At 46.8% G+C, this 21,381-nt stretch overlaps 1 protein-coding gene across 2 annotated transcripts in view; it reads right to left on the reverse strand.

Annotated features, from left to right (window-relative positions):
* Window positions 1–637: 637 nt before the first annotated feature.
* CASZ1 (castor zinc finger 1) overlaps window positions 638–21,381 on the reverse strand; it is an 87,615-nt gene continuing 66,871 nt past the window's right edge. Inside the window, exons 11-19 of one of the 2 annotated variants that reach the window (XM_019008770.2) lie at window positions 19,009–19,169; window positions 15,874–15,996; window positions 14,999–15,334; window positions 14,118–14,316; window positions 13,403–13,574; window positions 10,633–10,781; window positions 8,628–8,862; window positions 6,951–7,244; window positions 638–3,992 (exon numbers count right to left, since the gene is read on the reverse strand). In XM_019008770.2, coding sequence (XP_018864315.1) covers window positions 2,737–3,992; window positions 6,951–7,244; window positions 8,628–8,862; window positions 10,633–10,781; window positions 13,403–13,574; window positions 14,118–14,316; window positions 14,999–15,334; window positions 15,874–15,996; window positions 19,009–19,169 — 2,925 coding nt within the window. In that variant the 3' untranslated portion in view covers window positions 638–2,736. The remainder of the gene's footprint in view (window positions 3,993–6,950; window positions 7,245–8,627; window positions 8,863–10,632; window positions 10,782–13,402; window positions 13,575–14,117; window positions 14,317–14,998; window positions 15,335–15,873; window positions 15,997–19,008; window positions 19,170–21,381) is intronic. The other variant, XM_015648389.2, reaches the window with a different exon arrangement.

Genomic DNA, 21,381 nt, shown 5'->3' on the forward strand with positions numbered 1-21,381 from the left:
GAGATCCTGGGGATTCTGGCGGTACAAAATAACGACATCTGCTTTGCAAGATGTGGCTTGTGTTAATCTAAGGATTCCTCCTGGAGCCCATCACCATACTATCTAAGTAGCTGAACACGGGGAAAATGTACAAGTACAGAACCTGCAGCAAATGCTAGTAAAGTAAAATCTTTTTGCCCCATCCCATTTTGAGAAATTCCAGAGCATCAATTCCATCACTCTGCCCCAGGAACGTGAGCTTCGTTCTATTCAAGAATGGGGTTATGCTAGGAAACACACAGCTGAGGGCAGGGGATATACCAAACAAAACAAAAACAAACAAACAACAAAAAAACCCCCTATAAAAATAAAAGCCACACAAATAGCTGATAGAGGAAAAGAACTCCAAAGAATTAAATAAACTACAAACTAGTGATAATATTTCATTTGTTTTCATTTGTTTCATCTCTACAAAATTCAAGTTAGAGTTCGGAATCGTGCAGGTCCGGTCAGTGCTGGGAGTGTGAAGTCAGCCTCAAACCAGAGCATTAAGGCCCTCCCCTCCCCTGCCACCCCTACAAACATACACTACATTGAAAGAGAGAGAGAGAAAAAAAAAAAAGGGGGGGAAAAAAAAAAGAGAGAAAAAAAAAAGGAGAAAAAAAATTGCACACAATTAACCATATTGTAAGGGCTATCCAGAAGGCAGGTGACACCTCCCCCTCCACCCCTTGGCATTGGTGGTTTCTCTTTTGTTCTATATATAGTAATAACCTTTACAGGAAAAATACTGTACAACTTTTTTTTTTCCTTTCCTTTTGAAACATTAGCTGAACATTCTGTCCCCACATTTACACAGCTGAGCTGCTTGTTTATAAATCATACCTGATCTGCACCAGTTCCTTAGGGAAATCAAAAATAAAAATAAAAAAAAAAAAGCAACTTAAACTTCTTGAGACCTTTATCTGTTCAGGGTGAAAACAAATCCTGGGGATCCCTTAGAGGTGAAGCGCTCCTGGAGCTGAGGAGGGGAGAGGGTGCCTGCCTGCATGGTATAAAAAAAAAGTTGTTGTTTTTTTTTTTTAAAAAAGACAAAGCTCAGAGTAATCTGGTATACTTTAAAACTGGCACCGAAATAACTATCAGAATGAATTCATTAAGTCCTTCAGGTGCCCTGGTGTGTGTAGACAAGCCCTTTCAGGCCCAGACAAAGATTTGGGGTCAAACAGCGGCTGTCGCAGCGCCCTGTAGTGAGTGTTCCCAGCCCAGGCCAGCCCAAGGCAGCGGGGAAGGGCCTGGAGCCAGGGGAAAGCCCGAGCTCTCTCGGCTGGAGCTGCTGGAGGTCTCAGCCCAGCGCAGTCCTGACCCTCAGCCCTGCGTGTCCACACACGGCCCGGACCTGCAGCCACTCCTGACCTGCAGCAGGGCCTGGAGCTGCAAAACCCAGGGCTGGCAGCAGGTCCTGCTGCAGAACAGGGCTGTCCCCCACCCCAGAGCTGGGCTCAGAGTGCCCTGCCAGAGTCACCTGAGATGTGTGTCCACCTGCAGCGCAGGGCTGAGGAGCAGGGCCTGGGAACGGGGACCTGTCCTGCTCTGACTGCCTGGGGCAGAGCACGGCCCTTCCCCAAGGCTGCTTTAGTGACCAGGAGCTCCTGTGCGGGTTTGGTGCTCCCTGTGCTGCACCGTGGGGCAAGGGCAGCTCACAGCCTCCTGAGATGGGGGTACTGAAGCACCACAAAAAGGCCTCACCCTCTGCAGAGAGGAGGCACCTAGGGGTTGGGATGAGACGGAACTGGATGGCAGAGTAACTCCAGTCCTCCAGTGTGACAGACCCTTTAGACTGCCTGCTGTGATCTTCCCAGGTTACTTCAGCTAAATCCCTACAGTCAGAACAGCAGGGATGAGGAGAGGTGTCCTACAGAGAAAGGGTAGACTGAGAAAGTTTTACAATATAAATAGCATTCAAAATTATTATCATTAACAGTAAAAAGGATCTGGAAGAACAGAGGAGTGTCCCATTCCCACCCCTGCTCATTCATTAATGCATCCTCATTTATGTGACAATAAATACCCACTCCCACCCTGGCTGTCTGATGCCATTTAATGCTGGAGAAAGAAGGGGGAAGGGTGGAGAGAGAGAGAGCACACTCCTCACCCCCTCCTTCCCACTGGCAAAAGCTGAGCTACCTGTCTTTGTGACACCAATTCCTTTAATTTTATATATGTGTGTGTGTGTGTACATTATATAGAGAGACACACACACAAATATATATTTGTAAAATTCATTACCTCTTGTTCCCACCCACCCCCCTCCAAGAAGTGGAGATTATTATTATTATCGTACAACTGAAAACATAGAAAAATAAAACCCAGAAAGAAAACTGGGGGGGGGATAGAGCCCCACCCATAAAAAAGGGTCCCCAGATGGGCACAGGCCCCACGCACCGTGCAGGGAGCAAGGAAAAGCAGCAGGTACCCTCAGGGTTCATGTCCATACAAAGGGGATTTTTTTTGCTGCATCCTGCCCCCTTGTTCTGGGATCTGAAGAATGGAGTGAAGCAGCACCAGTCCTGCTGCGAACCAATCTCTTCTGGGGCCTGGGCAGGAGCAGGGGTTTCCTTCCTTCCTCTCTCTCATTTGTGGCACGGAGTTCGCTTTTCATTTGCCATCCCCATCTTTGTTCTCGCCTCATATGGGGTCCTCCTAGTAATTCTGTGTAAGAGAAAAACCAAACCACTGCCCTTGCTGTCTCTAGGATTAAGGAGAAGCTGCTGGAGCAACGGTGGAGGCTGAGGCAGCAGCCGGAGCTGGAGCAGGGGCAGGAGTTGGGGCTGGAGTGAGGGCTGGCTCGCCCTGCGGCCTGGAAGCATCACCATGGTCTGTGGAAGAAGCACCCTCCTCTGGTTCTCCATCTTCTTTAGTGGCCAGGCCTTCAGGGTCTGGCAGCGATTCTTCAGAATCTGTGTTCAGGTCTTCCTCCTCTTCATCCTCCTCCTCCTCATCATCATCATCCTCCTCTTCATCATCCTCCTCTTCTTCATTCATCTCCTCCTCATCGTCCTCTTCATCCTCTTGGGAAGAGTCGTCCTCATCCTCCACCCCACCGGGGCCAGGTGCCCCTGCGCTCCTCTCCTGTGACGTGGCCCCGGCTCTGCTGGGGGACGGGCCCTCGGTCACTTCTGCCGGCTTCTTGCTGAGGTCCAGCGAGTCACTGAGGCCCACGCCAGCTGCGTTCTGCAGGAAGAAGAGGGAGCTGTTGTTGTCAGTGCTGAGGTTGAGGGAACTGTCCAGGTTGATGGAAGAGTTCTGGATATCATACTCGAGAGTGGAGTGGGTAAGGCCCTCGGGGCCGGGAGAGATGGCAGGCAGCTCCCCTCGCTCCTGCTTCTCGTGCTTGCGCTTGTGAGAGTCCATCTGTGACATCCCTACCACCGTGTGTTTGCAGCCAGGGTAGGTGCAGTGGAAGTGGGAGCATTTGAGTTTGTACTTGCAGTCAGGCACCTCGCAGTCCACGCTGGAGCTGAACTGGCAGAAGCCGGCGGCGCTGATGACGTCCTGCTTGCCGTGGTGCTTGCGGTGCGCTGTCACCTTGGTGCTGTCAGTGCAGCGGAAGCCGCAGCGCAGACAGTGGAAGTGTGTGCTATTGCCAGAGAACTGACAGTCTGGGAAGTTACAACTCAGTGAAGACTTGAAGCGTTTGAAATCATCCAATACTAGGTTGTCAACACGGTCGTGGTGCTGGGCGTGCTTATACATGTGGGTACGGCCGCAGAACTTGTAGCCACAGTTCTCCCGTGTGCAGTGGTAGTGGGTAACCTTGAGAGAGAACTGGCAGCTGGAGTCCTTGCAGTCCTCGTAGAGGTCATAGCGCCGAAATCCCTCCAGCATCATCCCTTCATCCAGCATCTTGCGCGAGGACGCGGTCTTGCGGCGCTTGCCAAATGGGGACATGTCCTCAATAATCCAGAAACGCTTCTTGGCCCCCGAGGCAGTTGGCATAGTGATGGTGTTCCCTGAGGAGAGAAAGCGCAGAGCGGTGTTGCTGACAGCCAGGTCCCTCCACGTCCCAGGCGTCCTGGCAAGCTCTGTGTTTGCCAAGGCACAGCTGCAACTGCTCCCACCCCGCAGCTTGTCCCTCGAGCTCTGCGTGAGCCTGAGCTGAGATCCTGGGCTAGCTGATTCCTGCTGGACATCACTTCCTCAGTCTTCAGCACATCCTACCTTGTCTCTGGCTGCTGCTCTGGCAAACCTGATCTTGTACAAATGTTAACTGTTGCTTCTCTGGTTTGCTACTTTCACAGTTTCTCTGGCTGCTTAACTGACCTGTTTTCCTGAAATCACACTTTAACAGGGAGGAGCTGGCTTGTTCAAGTCCAAGGATCGAGGTGTGTTACTGTAGTTCCCTGGGGTGCTAAAGAGTTGCAGTGTGCTAAAAGCTTGTAAGTGTGCACTGCTTTCCCTGCCCAGGCTCTTGTAACGCACTACAATTGCCAAGGACAGGCAGGGAGTGAAGGAAGATCCCATGCGTGATTAAAACTGCAGCAGGAGGGGGTGGAATTTATAGAAACAGGATGGACTTTGGCCAGGAGACTGCAACATCCCTCACTGTAATGAGCCTACATATCACAATGAGTGCACTTAGAAAGACACATGGACAGATGTTCAATGGGGCTAATTCTCATCATCACTAGCCAGTGGACTCTGAAAGAAAGTACCAGTTCTGCAGCATTCCCTTGGGTCTCAAAAATTCCACAATGTCCCCAGTATAAATAAAGATCCCTCATCTATCTTCCACTTTGCTTCACAGGGCCAGCATAACTGGCTTCTGCTCATGTCCCCTAGGATCATCCTGACATCAAGGACTCGACCTCAATGTCTAGGAACTTTTTTCCTTGTCTGCTTGCAGAATGACTTCCTTTCTGGCAGGTGCACAGGTGATGCCCCTCAGTGACAACCCTTCAAGAGAAGGTGGCGACCACTGAAGGAAACCTCCCACACAAGGCAATGGCAGTGGTGGCAGGAACCTCCTCTCACGTGGCTGGGCTGTACAGTTTGGGCATAAGCAAAGAACAAAGGGCTTTTCTTCACCATTTGCTAATTAATGGGTCTTGTGCTCAGACTCAGGACAGCAGCTTAGGTCATCCATGGTGAGACCATCTGAGTGACATGGTGGAAACTGCACGCTAAGGCTGATTTAACCAGCTACCAGTGAAAGAATAACTTTCTGTCACTGGAGATTTGAAATTGGCAGGCTCTTAACTACAGAATCTGTGACCAATTTACTCTCTGCTCCCCCCTAAACATCTGCTATTGTAAAATCCAGTTCTGCACTCCCAGCCAACTCGTGTAAGTGCAGTGGTGCCTGGACAAGTCACTGCCGTCCAGATTAACTCCTTTTAATAAAATTACAGCCAAACCATCAAGTTCCTTATCATTAATTAACTAATGCTCATATGGTCTGTCTTCAGACGGGAATGTGGGATAACCCATCTCAGAGAAAAGACTCTGGATGGAAAATAAGAAGAATTTAAATTTTACCTGTTTAAAACTCTCTATCTACACAGCTTTAAAAATAGTTCAAACGGACGTGCTTAAAACTTTAGTTGAAAACCAGTTCTGTTTTCTCATACAGGCAAATTTTTGGAGGGCACAATGAAGAGAGATGACACCTTGGTGCACTCTCCTCTTTTGCCAGCGTTCAGTCCCTGCACCCTGTGGAAGATTACAAGCCTCAATGGATGTGGTCCCCACCAAATCTCAATGGTGTTTTCCGTAAGCTTATTTATTTAGCCACTAATAATGTCAGCATTCATCCAACTATACCAAGGTAAAAACCAAAGATACTTTAAAATATTCTATTACAGGAAGGACAGCACAAGGTTAGTAGGTTTCAGGCTGCATGCAATTCAGTTAAAAAGAAGCAAAGACAGAGTTTCTTGTGAATTTTGTTAATAGGCACACACTCCCCTGGACAAGGCAAGGATCCTTCTCCTGCCAAGTCCCTTGAGAAAAACCTATGAACTGGAGTTGGAAACCTGTGAAGTTGGTCCTCCAGCCATGCTCCCAGCCACTGACCTTGGACTTACATATTATTAAAAACCTGGGAGGAAGAATGATTGGGATATTTGTAGGCTGCCAGAAGCCTCATAAGTGTGAACTTCAGGCACAAAGATGTCCTTAATTAACTGGAAAAGAACTAGGAGTTGGGAAAAGAAGCCAAAAATGAGACACACCCTAAAAGCCATTCCCAGATGGAATGAGAATACCCAGCCCGAGACATCTCTGATCTTAGTCACACACGGGAATCATGGCAGCTTCAAACTGAAATCTATCTGCATTTTCTGCAGCTGATTAGAGCAGATATAAATAACGAGTGTGAGAAACAGCTCAACCTGTCTGATGATGTCATCATGTGACTCTGCCTGTACTGCATTCCTCACCCTGGGAAGGCTGCCCTGAACTTTGTGGCTTCATATGAAGTTTGCAAGATCAATTGAAACACAGGACCTGGGTACCTCATCAGACATTCACCCACTGAGATGTGTGCAGCACACTAAGGCAGGCACTGGCTTGGGTGGCCTGGAAGATCTGACCAAAAAGTCCAAGTCTCATTAAGGCCACATGAGCAAAAGTTTGCTCTGTGGCCACTCTGAGGTGACCAAGACACCAAGGCATTTTAGTTGTGGATTTTGATAGGTTTTTCTCATAGTTAGGAATTGGTGGCAATTGCTCTCAGCTATCCATCCAAATGCCTGTGAATGATTTGCTGTGGTTTGTGTTTCCCCTTTGCTGTGGTTACTGTGTCAGCAAGGAAAAGGAGCAGGCATGGATGGGCCCTTGGATAACATTTGATAAGGCACAGAGTGACCTTTGCTGCTCTACCGACCCAAAGGTGCAGAGAAAAAACGTGGGCAGGGTGAGTGGGGACGGAGCTGGGCACAGGACATGGAGAGAAAGCAAAGAAGTGTTACCTGCTGCATCCTGCACTAAGGGAACGTCACTTTTTACTGGAGTTGGAGTGGCAATGATGGGCGCAAAGCCAGTGGTGCTGGCGGCAGGCATGACAATGCCTCTGCTGGCTCCCAGAGTGGCACTGAGCAAGGAGTAGGAGAGACAAGATGGAGAGAAGAGATAGGGGAGGGTGGGAAGGGGAGACCTAAGCAGGGCTTGTGAGAAAGATGGAGGCAGAGATGGTGGTGGAGGTTGTGGTGCAGTGTGGGTTGCATCATCGGCAGCAGCAGTAGCAGTAGAAGGAACCAGGCAGCCTGGAGAATGTGGAGAGAAAAAAAAAAAAAAAAAAGACAAACAAAAAAAAGAAAAACAATAAAACAAAACAAAACCAAAAAAACCCAAAAAAACAACAAAACAAGAAACAAAAGAACTGAAATGAGAACCCAAGAGCAGAAGCAATATGATGAAAATGGAAAACACATTCACAAATGTATGAAAAAGAACTGCAACAGAGAAGAAACAGAAGGTGAGGAACTGACAGCACCAGGAAGAGGAGAGTTGTCTATGCAGGAGATAGGGTGGCTTTACAGTATGGTGGAAGAGACACGGGCTTCCAAGCAGGAATTCTGGATTAATTTGGTCATTCTGGTCCTTGTTCATCTCTAGGGCTGCTGCCTGCTTCAGGTAACAGCTGTAAGGGTGCTCCTGCACTTGGGGGGGATGGAGCTGCTCCCTGCCTGGAGAGCAGTGGGGGGACATTCCCTAGCACTTGGGCCATTACTGACACAGAGGAGAGTGCCAGGAACCACTGCCCCACCAGAACCCTCTGGATGTGCCATAATGTCGTGGGGCCAGTGCCATGACCCAGCAGTGCTCCTTCAACATGACTGTGATGGCCTTTATCTGGGCTGGGAAAGAAAACCAGGAAAATATGTATGGAATTAAAGCAAACTGAGGCAGCCTATGCAGAATATCTCACTTAACCCTGGAAAGGACAGCTGAGAGATCCCTGGTCATCACTCTATGATGGCAGAATTCCTACCAGGTACCTGGCTCCTGACAAGCTGACCCTGTAATGCAGGGCAGGGGGAGGTGGCTCTGCATGATCCTGGCAAACAGGGCAGGAATTCACTTCCCAAAAGAGGGGATGAAGGGTGTCTGCTCTGTGCAACTGCACAAAGTGGAACAAGAGTTTTTGGGTGAGGAAGTGAGCTCAGTGAGCTGCTTTTAGATGTTGCTTTCTGCAGATGTGATAGGCTTTATCCCCTGTGTATGACATATCTGCTGTTGTACTTCACCACTACAGTAAAGTGCCTGACTTTACTGTACAAAGTAAATACAAAGAGATACCAGAGGAAATGCCAAGTAAAGAAGTAGCCCACGGCTCTTTTTTTTTTTTTTTTTTTTTTTTTTTTTTTAATCAGCTATTAAAATAGACCCAACTCCAAGACCCAGGATAAAAATCTCTCTTCATGGGAGGAAAAAATTATGCTGCTAGTTCCTGGACGCTTGAGGTGTGTATTTTGATGGACCTCTTCTCTCAGGTGCTGGAGAGAGCTGGGTTAGTGTGAGGCACTACTGAAGTTGGCACAGTGTGTATTTTTAGAAGCAACTGTCCCTTGGCCTCTTTTTATGAGCTTATCTCCCAGGAGAGCAGGCAGCTCCTGATCCATTTCACACACACCCTTCTCCCTTACCTGCTGATGTACTTTCATTGCCCACTGGAGTGCTGGAGCAGCTGCGGTCCATATTGGAAGATTCAGAGGAGATGCCCCCAGGGCTGCAGCCAGTGTAATCCATGTACTCTTCTGTTTCAGTGTCCATCATGCTTGGGGGTCCCTGAAAGGAAGCTGGGGTTCCTGATGAGGCTGGGCTGGGTGCCATGCTGCCAACCTGGGGGAGATTTTCATTTCTTGGAGTGTGCCCAATAACCTGCAGCAGGAAAACGAGACAGGGACTTTCACACCAAAAGGAAGATCCCAGGACCAAAACCATCTGTCTGCATGTTTATCTCCCTCTGCCACAGCTCGTGAGGGACAGCTGGCACGTGCTTGTGAGTGGCACCCATGGCACTGGGGCCAGGAGCACGAATCCTCCTGCACTAGGAGCTCAGAGCATTAAACCTGGCACCAGCAGTGTGTGTGTGGATTGTGCTGTGCTCACAAAGAGGAGGTGTAATGTTGGCATTGCCCCTCACTGTGTTTGTCCTGCTGCAGGCAGAGCTGGAGCTGTGCCGAGCCGTGTCAGCGCCGAGCCCCTGCAGCGGAACAGGGATTGACACCAGGGCCACACGTGCTGGGGACCACGTGCAGCTGCAGTGGCCTGGACAGCTCCATGGGCAGGTCAAACACACCATGAACTGCCCACAGAGCACCAGGGCACGGCAGAAACTGGGGGTTTCATTTCAATTCAAAAGGCAGTGGCAGTCCAGCGATCTGGTCAGCTTTGCCACATGCTCTGAGCTGTGGTTTCACCCTCGGTGCTGCATGGGCTGAACACAGCAGTGGATTAGGACAATTCTGTGTGCCCCCAGGACTGCTCAGGCTGCTGCTCCTATTTGTGCTAAGTGGCACAGGATTGCCAGTGAAACAAGATGGAGGTTATGAAACACAGCATTTTCTGCCCAGTGTGCACTAGAATTCTTGGGATTAGACTCAGCATATGCTGGAAGAGTAGTGAAGACAAATTTATTTGTTAAATCTTCCTGATTCTTGTACCTAAACTTTTTATTAGAGACCAAAAGCTGCCACAACAGCAACACCAGTTCCTTAGCATCTGTGAACTCATTAAATCCAACAGCACTACACTTGAACAGTTCACTTATTGACAGTAGCTAATAACTAACAGGGACCTCTCATTCCCATCTTGTGGAATTAAAGAGGGTTCTCATCTTGCTTCTACAGATGGTCTCGTCCTGGGATGATGCTCTCATCTTAAGAACCAGATGATGTTCTTAAGGTCAGATCAGCCACAGGCATTTAAATAAAGACAGCTTGTTTCATCTACCAAGTCAATGGCAGCTAAAACAAGTCTCACAACAAGTGAGAGGTGGCAGGGATGCTGTCCTTTGGAGCAGCAGCTCAGTGCTGCAGCTGAAACTCTTCCATTTCTTCAGGAAACAAACAGACCTAATCTCCCAGCTGCTGTCTGTGTTAGTTAAGCAGCAACTGCATCACTCTGCTACTTCCTGAGAGAGGACAAGGAATGCCCCAACTAAATCCACATCAATAAGGGAAGAGAAGTGTCAAGATTGGTATTTCTCCCATCCACGGGGAAAGGAGCAAATAATTCTTTATATGCAACAGGAAATGCTTGCTTTAACCAGCCTGTTCAATTCTTCCACATCCTAAGCACGTTAATTTTAATAAGCCAACTGTATTTATATTGAAAGAGCTGGGAGAGAGTGCAAGCTGTAAATGTGTTTTAGTGTTTTCCTTCTCAATTTTTTTCTACAAAATTTGCAAGGAAAAGCTGTTTGCACTAAGCAATGCTTTGCAATCTATGCTTCATCATCTTTACTCATCTTGTGTAAGTTCAGCCAGGTAAAGCTACCTTGGGTGTACTCCCACTTCCCAGTAGCATCCCCCAGTGTAAACACACATCCCTTGGAGTCTGGGCTCGAGTGTCTTGGTACTGCAGCAGCTCTGCAGCCAAAGGGGCCAACACTGCACGTGGATCTACAGCCTCAACACGAGAACTTACCTGAGTAGGAACACGATCAAAGTTCTTCCCCAGCATCCTTCTCATGTGCTTCCTGGCATGGGATGTCATTTGGTGCTTGAGCAGGAAGGAGAACTGGCAGCCCTCTCGGATGCAGTGGAAGTGGCTGTTCACCTGATTGTATTTGCAACCTGCAGACACAAAAACCATTTTATGTTGCACATGAAGTACTGAGAGGGAGCAGGACCAGAGGGAAGATGATTGGAGAAGACAAGGCTGCTGTCCATGTGGATTTCTGATGGACTGAACATTAACAGCGGTCACGGCTTATTCAGAAACAGTCCTGAATGAAAAAAACCCAAACCCACAATCTACAGCCTGCTGAGCAGCTGCAAGAGAGGATTACAGTGTACAGAGATCTAAGACATGAGCCTGAGCCTAGTCCATCCCTCTTTGTGCCATTATAAAGGAAGGAACATTGCCATTACATCCAGTAGTGCCAATGCTCTTCAGTCGTAGCTAGTGCCTTTTTTTTTATGAGAACAAAACCAGACATTTAGCTGTATCACAGAAGCTAACAATAAAATACACGCTCATAATTAGATTAGAAATGAAAAGTTCTTTTTTCTTTTTTTCCCCCCTTCTAACTGTGCTCTTAGAAAAGCAGTCTCATAGCAGCTGTAGCTCTGGACAGTGTGTGTGCCCTGGTCAGACAGGAATGAGACAGGAAGTGTTTAGTGCCACTCCAACACTGTTGTGTAACAGAAAGGTTGTGTTGCTGAACAACAAGCAATTCATGTGGCTTCTGGCATACTGCACTTCACAAATTCTGCTCCTCGTGGCCACAGCTGCGTGTGCCAGGCGTGCAGGTACCCCAAACACACATACAGCTGATCAACAATGGCCTGTCATAGTTCAAACACAGCTCCATCAGTGATCAGGATCTGCTGTTTCCCATCCTCCCTTGGCCATACCCTCAGATACACAGAGGCAGAGACCTACAGACTCTCACTACAGCCTACAGGCTCGCTTTTCCTTATCTATCAACATCCCTCCACCTTTACTTATATATATCTATGCTTCACCTCTCTCTCCACAACCGTACAGACTTATATAATTATAGACACAGAAACATACATTGGAAAAAATCTATCAGGTGTGTTTGTTCAGAAACATTCACAGCCCTTAAAACAGGCCTGTGCTTTCTGCACCTGCTATCTGTAAATACACAACATAAACCCCAGGGATGTACACAGATGCAGAAGTGAATCCATATGTTGGTAAAACCACACACACCTACACCATCCCACCATGCTGCCTCTATCTAATGCAGGCAAATGCAGGGTGCTGGCTAAATGTGTGTCTCTGGGCCAGCCCACAGGCAAATGTTCATCCTGCTGGATGCACGTACCCCATCCCTCCCAAACCAAACGCTGCTCACACATGCAAAGGCTGCAGCTGCCTCGCTGCCAAGCAGCTCCTGACTCACCCAGCTCATGTGGAGCTGACAGCCTGTGTTTCATGTGCAGGCCAAGAGTGTGTTTGTTTAGGTCCCACTTTCCCCACCCTGGCCACCCTCCCCATCCCAGTGCTCTGGGAACAAACAGTGCTGCAGGACTGGAACACTCGCACAGAGGGCAGGTGAGGGCTCGCCTGTTGCCAGGGCATCCCTGTGGGCTGGTGTCAAGTATCACTGTCCTGCTTTGTCTAGCCCCTGCTATCACCTAAAACACCAAAGGGTGAGTAAATAACAGCAACTGTGTGTAAACAGGAGCTAGGTAGGTACAGGCTGTGGTGTGTTGACACTCACTGCCCTGGTAACCACAAACAAACCTCCATCTGGGTACAAGTCCTTGATCTATTCAAAGCTGAAAAGTTTTGCTCTGGCTACTGTGGCTGTTTTCCTGCAGTGGGAAGGAACAGCACCCAGAGGTGTTATTCTGAACCTCATTTGCTTCCAGCCTTTGTTCCAACCAGCAGTGACAGGGAAGATGGGGTCTGTGACATTGCCAAACCACAATGAGAAGGTTTAAGGGAATCCCAGGCAGTTCAGGACAGAGTTGTCTCTAGGAAGTTCCCATTCAGAATCCTGGATTTCAGCTCCAGGTACCTCTGCAGCAACCCATTCTATTTTCTGTTGTGCATTTGTTTTACCAGCTTTACACTGGAGGCACTTGGTTTTAGTAACTTCTGAAGTGCTGCTGATAGTTCTGGCAAGTGGGCCAGCCCCAGTCTGAGCCTGTGCCACATTCAGGTGTTTCCTCAGGCCCTGCTCTCAGGGGGGCTGCCATCAGAACTCTGTAGTCCCTGCTGCTCACAGGGGCTGTGGAGAATGGGTTTGGAGAGAAGAGAGTAGCTTTTACATGTTCTTGTCCATCTCTCTCTGGTTATTTGCCATTTGACTTTCAATATGCTGCAGTAGCACTGGTTAAGAAAAAAAAATCCTCCTAAGCTCCCTTAAATTTCACCCAACACAAACAGTAGGTCCAAAAGACTGCAAAGTATAAAAACAAACACCAAATAAAAAAAGGCTTTTACAAGTAGACAAAAATAAGAAAAAAGAGGAAGCTATATATCCAGACAAATTCATATATACAATTTTCTGTAGTACAGTTTCTATTCATTTACCTTGGGTCTATTTGTGAAAACATGCTTCAACCAGACAGACCAGGAACTATTTTATGTTTTGTTGCCTTTCTTGTTTAGTGATTTAATGTCCAAATACCTCTGAAGCATAACTTGCAGGTTCTAACTTACGGCATTCTTGGCCTGGACATGGGACACAGCACACGAGAAATGGGACAAAACTCACCTAGTCTGCCACATTCTTCCCGCTTGGTAAAATATTTGAAGCCGTTGGCTGCCCTCCTCTCTGCCTTCTCGTGCTTTTTCACGTGCCAGGGCAGCTTGGTGGTGATGTTAGTCACGAAGTAGCAGCCAGGACGCAGACAGTGGTAATGCCCTCGCATCCGGAATTCACAGTGCTAGAGGGGAGCACACACGTGCTGCTTTAGGCAGGTCTAAAACAAACACATCCTCAAGTGCCTGCTGCTGATGGTGTCCCTTCTGAGGTGTCAGAGGGGCCTGCACTGATACTCCAGATCCCATTTTATCTTCCACAACCTGCCATGCACCCTGTTCCCTCTCGAGTCCTTTAATCTCGCTATTGTGTACTCTGTAATACACTATTCTACACTGAAATATCCTAAACCTTACTCATGGCTTTCTCTGAATTCTTCACAGATTCATCACAGATTTTTATTCTATTTCATCTTATGTCTCTCAGATGATCTCAGATCATTCCCTTGTCCACTTCACCCGAGTGAAAGAAACACAAAAGTATCATGATTTCCTGTTTGATAGAAACCAAATGTTTTTCCAGACCACGTAATTATGACTTCCATGATTCTGTAGTAAGGCCAAGAAAGCCACACACAGCCTCACTTCCTGCTGGGGAGTCAGTCTACCTGATCCTTCATCTCCTTCTCCCCAGTCCTGCCAGAACACTACTCTGGAATGGCTCTTACCTGGTTTGGACAGAGACACTGCAGGGAGTAGTAAGCAAACTGGTCTCGCACATTCACCAGATTATTGTTGGGGTTGATGTGGTCGAGGCAGTGGGATTCTGCTTTGCCAGAGGTTTTGCACACATACTTGCAGTTCCCAAAGAGACAGTGGAAGTGGAATTTGTTGGCATACTTGCAGTCTGTTGCCAAGCAGGGATCACTGGAATACATCCAAAACCCAATCATCACCTTCACTCATTTCACACATTCGTTTCTTTGCCAAGATTTAATTCAAGGGGAGCCCAGCTGAAGCCTCTGTTCCAAACATGGCCCACAGATTTCCCATAGCCACCTTCCTCTTCAGGGAAATTGAAGCTGGCAGCATTACTGCAATTCCACCCAGCTACTGCACTTTCTTGATTAGGATTATCAGAACACAGCAATGCACGGTGGGTTCTGTAGTCTTTGAGGGCCACTTTTCCAATTTAAAATTCAAAGGAAACACAACTCTTGGGCGTGGCCACTGCAGGATGCCAGGGCTTCCCCTGCCCTGACAGAACCAACACTGCCAGTCTCATCAGCTAAATGGGTTTGGTACCTTCCCCCCAGCCCCAGATCAGTCCATGGATTTCTGGCCCAACACCCCTTCCCTGTCAAACATGCAATGGAGATACCTGTATTTCTGCACAGCTCTCGCAAGGGATGAAACAGAAATCAGTGACAGATCACCAAGTTTATTTATCTTCTAAACTCATGCCTAAAAGTGCTCTCAGATGCACTCAAAAATCTCAAAGTATTTCCTAGACTTTACAGAAGTGTAGTAGTGCAGCTCTGAGGAGAGGTACAGAGGGGACTGCAAGGCTGGGGAGGATAGAAGGAGGCAAACAGCAGCTGAAACTTACTTCTCCTGGAACTGGAGAAATCCAGGTTTGACCTGAGGCTTGGCATTCTCCAGGGAAGTCGTTGCCAAGGGGGAAGCTGCCAGGTTAGGCACTGATGCTGGGATCTGAGGCATCTGGGGTATGGTCGAAGCCAGCTGCTTCCAAGCAAGTAGTGTGGGAGCAGAGGGCATAGCAGCTGGATTTGGAGTGGGCACATCCAGGGCAGGAGCACTGGCCATGGTGGCAGAAGCAGCAGATGGTGATGAAGGGGCCAGTGAAGCCTTGTTCTCAGTAGCAGTTGAGAAAGGAGACTCAGAGTTGCTTTTTACAGTTCCACCTTCAGTCCGGAAGTGAAAGCTGCAAAACGTGATACGAATTCAGACATAAATTCTTGACCATTTCACCTAATTTGATTAAACATCAACAAGAATGTGGCAGGAGCCTGTAAATAAATTGGTGTGGATAAATCCTAAAAAGGGCTCTGGAGACTTTGAGGTAAGATTTAGGGCCCTCCTAAACCATCTATGAAGAGAAGGGAAATCATTAAGATGGGTGGAGACAGGTGCCAAGCCGTGTTAAACTTAGAGCAACCCCAGAATCGCTGCAGTTACTGAGATCAGCTGTGGGGCAGCTTCCCAGGGCTGCTGGGAGAAGCCAGACACCTGCAGTGAACCACAGGGAACCATCCAACAGGAGAGACCAATTGTGCTAGCAGATCTGTCTTGAAATTTGTAACATCTCCTTCCCTACAACCCCTTCAGACTCAGGCAGTGAACGGCCACTGAAGGCCTCACTCACTCTTTACTTGGACATTCCACTGCCTTTAGAAGGAACCTGGGGCCTTGAGCTGTCGTGTGCTCTGCAGAGCTTTCTCTGCCTCCTGCTCTCCCACTTACTTGGCGTGCTTGATGGCTCCATCCAGGGTGCTGAAGAGGGCTCCACACTCCTCCACCACACAGTGGAAATGCACCTTATGGAGGAAGTCACACTGGGCATCACAGAAATCCTTGGTGCCAAACCTGCCCAAAATAGACAAGCAGACATCTTAGGGAAGGCCCCAGGAGAGCAGCAGAGTTGGAACAAACATTTTTTTCTGTGTTTTTCAACTCTCTTAGCATTCCCACAAACAACAGTCATTCCAGAGAACCTAGATGCAGAATCTACCCACCCCCTGCCCTGGATAGGAGGGTACCTCCCAGATGGGAGAGATGAAGCATCATCTAAGCAGCAATTACAGCCTGGACTGCAGAAATACTGCACAGCACCATCCCTGCTGTACAGAACAACAACCCTGCCATGCAAACCCCAGAGCAAAACACACCACATTATCCAAGATATGGCTTGTGTTGGAGGAAATGGCCAAGAGGGCAAAACCAGTGCAGCGTGGTGTCACTGCTCACCCACTGCTGAGATTCTCTGGACTTGATAAGTGCAGCACAAATAAATGTGATTTCAGGAAACTCCAGAATCACAGGGAATCAAGAAAACAAGTAGGAAACACTGGCAGGAAGGATTTGAAACTTAACAAGGGAATCTTGCATAATTAAGGTACAACAAACTACAGTTGCTCTGATGAGCAGGAAAGCAAGAAACAAACAGCAGTCTATATGGTCCCAGGAGGGACCTCTCACCAACGGGAGGGTAAAGGAAAGAGAAAAAACTTGTACTGGAGAAAGAAGGTCTGTGGATGTAGAACATGTGCTGTCAGTTACAGCTTGCAGGGAGAAGAGGAAGGGAAGTAACTGTGGGGTAAGAGAGAAGAAACCATGTTATTGCAAATTAAAGGGGCTGTTTTATCAGAGACAAGAAGTGCTGAACCTAGAAAGAAGGCCTCCCACAAAAAGGGAGGTGATGAATCAAAAATGGCTGCATTATAAAATTTGCTGTGGATGAAAAAACTAAAAGACGGAGCAGAGAATCTGGGATGTAGTGAAGACCTGCTAGAAGAGCAGATAAAGGGATTCATTCAAAAAATATAAAAACGCACAAATCAGTCAGTCTGGATGATGTATGTCCTGAAGTGTAATGGAAATTAACTCCCAAACTGATTACATTACCATTTGCTGGTTTTTAAGCCATAGAGAAGTGGGAGGTACTACATAAGTGGGAAAAAAAAAAAAAAAAGGAAATTAAACAGTCAAGGTACTGGTTCTTTGAGGGGGAAAAAAAAAGACAAGTCATCTTTGGCAATTATCATACCTCTGGCCTTAACTTCTCCTTCCAGTAAAGTAATGGAACAAATATTAAGAGGGAGGAGAAAATCATTAAACATCTAGAGGATAAAGGAACCATGAGCAATAAACAGCATCAGGATTATAAAGAATAAATCTTGCCAGACAATTTTAATTGCTTTTTTTGATAGAATTACGAAATTAGTGGATGAAGGGATGCAATATATTTGGATTTTAGTAAAGCATTTGATTCAGTTTTGCATATGCTTAGAATTAATTCCAGTTGGCCTGGATGTAATGCCACCTCATGGCTTGAAACTGGCTGAGGGACCATAAACAAAGGCTGATGACAAACAGCACCACACTGAGCTGGGAGGAGGAGGCATCGTGACTGCTGAGAGGAGAACTTGGGTTAGTCTGTTTGACATCTTAATTAGTAATCTAGGAGTAAACAGCATATTTAGGAATTTCACAAAGATACTAAACTGGGAGGAGGTGGCAATACCAGTGCCAGAGGAGAAAAAGAGCACAGAGAGGTTTGGCAAGACAAGGGAGAATGTTCAGAACAGGAGAATCATGTTTAGAAACACACAACAAAATACACCTGGGTGTGGGGGGTGTTTTATACATTGGGAATCACTAAACAACATTAAAAGCAATTCTGTGTCACAGAGGATGATAAAGATGGTACTATACATTACTCTGTGCAGATACAAACAAATTGTGAGCTGCCTTTTTGGGGACAGAAAGCTTGTTCTGTCAGGAGGGGGGAAATACTGCATCATCTAGGGAACAGCAGGAAAGCAACAGGACCCACAGGCAGGAGGGACTAATCCAGAGTCAGATTAAAGGAAGTAAGTAAACCTGGCTAAGTGGAATGCTGGAAGTTTGTGACTATCTGAAGGGGCTGAACTCCAGCTGCAGAGAGGGATGATCTGCTGTGGTTCAAGGGGATATAAACAGAGCTGCAGCAAAACTACAAAAAGTGGAATTCAGGCAGCATACCATGGAAAAGGCTGTGACATTTGTGACATGCCCCCAGAGACAAGAAAATAGCCACACTGCCTGGCAGAATTAACAACCAGACCAGGCCAAATTCAAATGGACTGCAGAGAAGGATCTCACACCAGCCAGGGGCTCATGGACTGGAAGATTTTCTAGTCTTCTCCATTAAAGCCTGTGATTTACAAAGTGAGCACTGGCACACTGGTTTTTTTTTGGTAGGTGACTCTCTGTGTCAGAGCACAAACCCGTGTGTCTGCCTGGGTGCATCTGTGGGCACTCAAAGCACGTGTCTGTCTGAGCACCTATGTGCACGTCCCTGTACGTGGGTGAGCTTTCTATCTGCTCCATCTGCCATTTGAGCCTCCTTTCCTACAACAAAAGCAGCAGCAATCATTCCAGTTTCCATATCCTTTTCCTCATTCCCGTGCCTCTGCATCCCCAGAAGCTGTTTTGTTTCAGCTGAAATGCCACAGGAAGAGTGTCAGGGCTCCAGTGAAGCTGGCCACAGCACCACCAGCACAGCTCAGTCCCCTGGGCTCACACAACAGGCTCATAAGGAGCAGCCTGAGGTGAAGTCCAGGACAACAGAACTACATGAAGATCTGTGCTTGTATTTGGTTCTCAAGATTCCTTTACAAAATAATTATATGTGGGCAGGTTATTTTTTACCAGACATTAACACCTGGGGCAGGTAGGTGTGAGCAAGGGCTAAATGTGTTCAGGTGATCAGTGTCTGACAGAATTAGGCTTTTACATTCAAGAGAACTCTGTGCTCAGGGTGAGCCAGTGAGTCAGACACTTTGCAAAGGAAGCACTTTTCCCTTTCCTCCATTCCCAGTTCCACGCTCTCCTTACCGGCGCAGGTACATCTTCCATGGCTCAGAGAGCTTCTCCTGGACAAGTGCCTTCACTGCCTTGCCCAAGTACTGGGATGGCTCCCCAGCCCCAGCCTGGCTGCCTTCACCTTCTGTCTTAATGTTCAGCAGGTTGCCAAGGCTGGCACTGGTCTTGGACATCTGGAACAAGAACACAGACACTGCATCAAGCCCAGCACACGGCCACAGACACGGCCACCCTCAGGACTGTCCCACTGAGAGCAGTGTCCTCAAAGATTCAAGGACAGAGAGTCTGTGCTCCAACTGCATCAGCCAAAGTTAGCAACACCTGACTCTTCTGCACCTTCCACCCAACCATCACAGAGCACTCAGATGCCCAGTGAATATTTATTCATGGATCTTGTTAAAGTAATGAAGCATTGTGTCTCCTTTATCCATGAGATGAAGAGAGACATCTCCTATTTGACCATGGAAAAGGTGTGTGGCCTTCAACAGTACCAGCCCTGTGCAGCTCCTACGAATTGCTGGTGGTAGAACTGGTAAACTCTAGTTTATTCAGTCATCCCAGGGATGTCTCCTTTAAAGAGACTATCAGCTATGTGTGAGGGTACAAGGACAAAAATTTCATTCAACTGGGGAAAAATTCTGTCTCAAGTTCCTGGAAAATTCTTAATAACTTCAGTAATAAAATCATGTCACTTTTCTGTGCTAAATGGATACATCCTCTACAAAGCAGGACTTGGACTCAATCTGCATTGCATGAAAGGCTTCAAATAGAATCTATACAGAGAAGGTTTGGAGGTCCATGAGGTGTATGATGTACAGGATAGAAAAATGAAGTTACTCAAGCCTGCCTAGAGGGGAAATTTTCTTTTAGAATAAATCCACAGTTTCCCAGACTCTTTTTTTCTCTGTTGTGCTCTCAATTACCTCTAGTAACAACAGCATGAAAAAAATGCAGGATTGGGCCCAATACTTGCACTGGAAACTCCACCCACTTGAGGGTCTAGAAGCCCTTTATAAATATCAGTTAATTAAGCCTGACAGCCCCCTAAATAAATGGCAATAGGCTACAGGAATCCTGGTTATTTGAGGCTCTCTTAATGCCCCCTGAAGGTAAAGCCCCTGCTGCTGTGTGGAGACTGCAACCCTTTATGGCTGGAGTCAGAAATTCAGGTCGTGTGTTTCCACTGGTAATTCCATTTCTGTAAAGGGTTCTTTTCCCTAGAAAAACAATGAAGGATTCCCCCACGGACAGAAATTGTGTGCAGCAAGAGGAAGAAGCAAGTGTGATGTCTTCCTGAGCAGACTGAGCTTGACTTTGCAATCTTTAGTCTTGGAATTGGTTCCATCAATCACACACACAGTGGGCTCTACTCCTTGCTGGTTTATCTCCTTGGTTAATCTCACTCCTTTAACCTGACTCCTACTTTGCACCTGTGCTACATTTGCTTTGCACAACTTAAAGAACCTTCTGTCAGGCTGCACACAAAGAAATGCTTTTTTCTAAACATATACTTAAATCACATATTATCCTGGAGATTTTCAAGTGAAGTCTCCATTGAAAGAGAATTTCCCTGATCTGGGACCTTCAGAATGACTCATGACCCCAGAGAGCAGAGTAACTAAATTAATTTGCTCACTAAAGAAAGACCTGCATATTTGGAAACACTAAAGGGACAATACAAAGGAACAAATAAGAAATTAAGTTTATAAGGGAAAATCAAAATCCCAGTGTAACAGAGAGCCAATGGAGGAGCAAAGTGACATAAGGATAAATGCAGAAATTAAACAACATGGAGAAAAACAGTGATAAGACAGAAAGGAGGTGGGAGATTACCAGGCAAAGTCACTTTGCCCTCTCTTGAGGGTTATATGGCCTTGATGCATGTAACACCCAGAGCCAAGGGGATGGCAATAGTTATGCCTATAAAACCTATCACATAGCAAAATATTAAAGCATGGCTCAAAGGGTGCCCTGATCTCTACTGCAGTTGTATACAGCCACAAAATTAATCTTGGTACAGGAGAATTTATCATGTGAAGAGAAATATATATTTGAGATGATGTGTAACTTAACAAAAAAGCAAGGAGAAGTAACTGTGCATTATCTAAAATAAATATCCTGGAACACAGTAAAGGGGACTTTGTTAGACACCATGACTCACACCAGGAAGAAATAAATTGATGATTTTGGTTCAAAAGTTCTGTTTTTTTCTTCTCTTTCATAAAAATAGATTTTTCTCTCCCTCCCCAAATGAAGGAAAATGTTTTTATGTAAGTGAAGAAAATGAGTAACTATAAAAGGAAAGTGAGAGAGAAGTCGCCAGGTTCTGAAAACAAAAACAAAACAAATAACAACCCCCCTAAACAAGCAAACAAACAAAACAAT

The sequence above is a fragment of the Parus major genome, chromosome 21 (assembly GCF_001522545.3).
Source record: "Parus major isolate Abel chromosome 21, Parus_major1.1, whole genome shotgun sequence".
Taxonomy (NCBI): Eukaryota; Metazoa; Chordata; class Aves; order Passeriformes; family Paridae; genus Parus; species Parus major.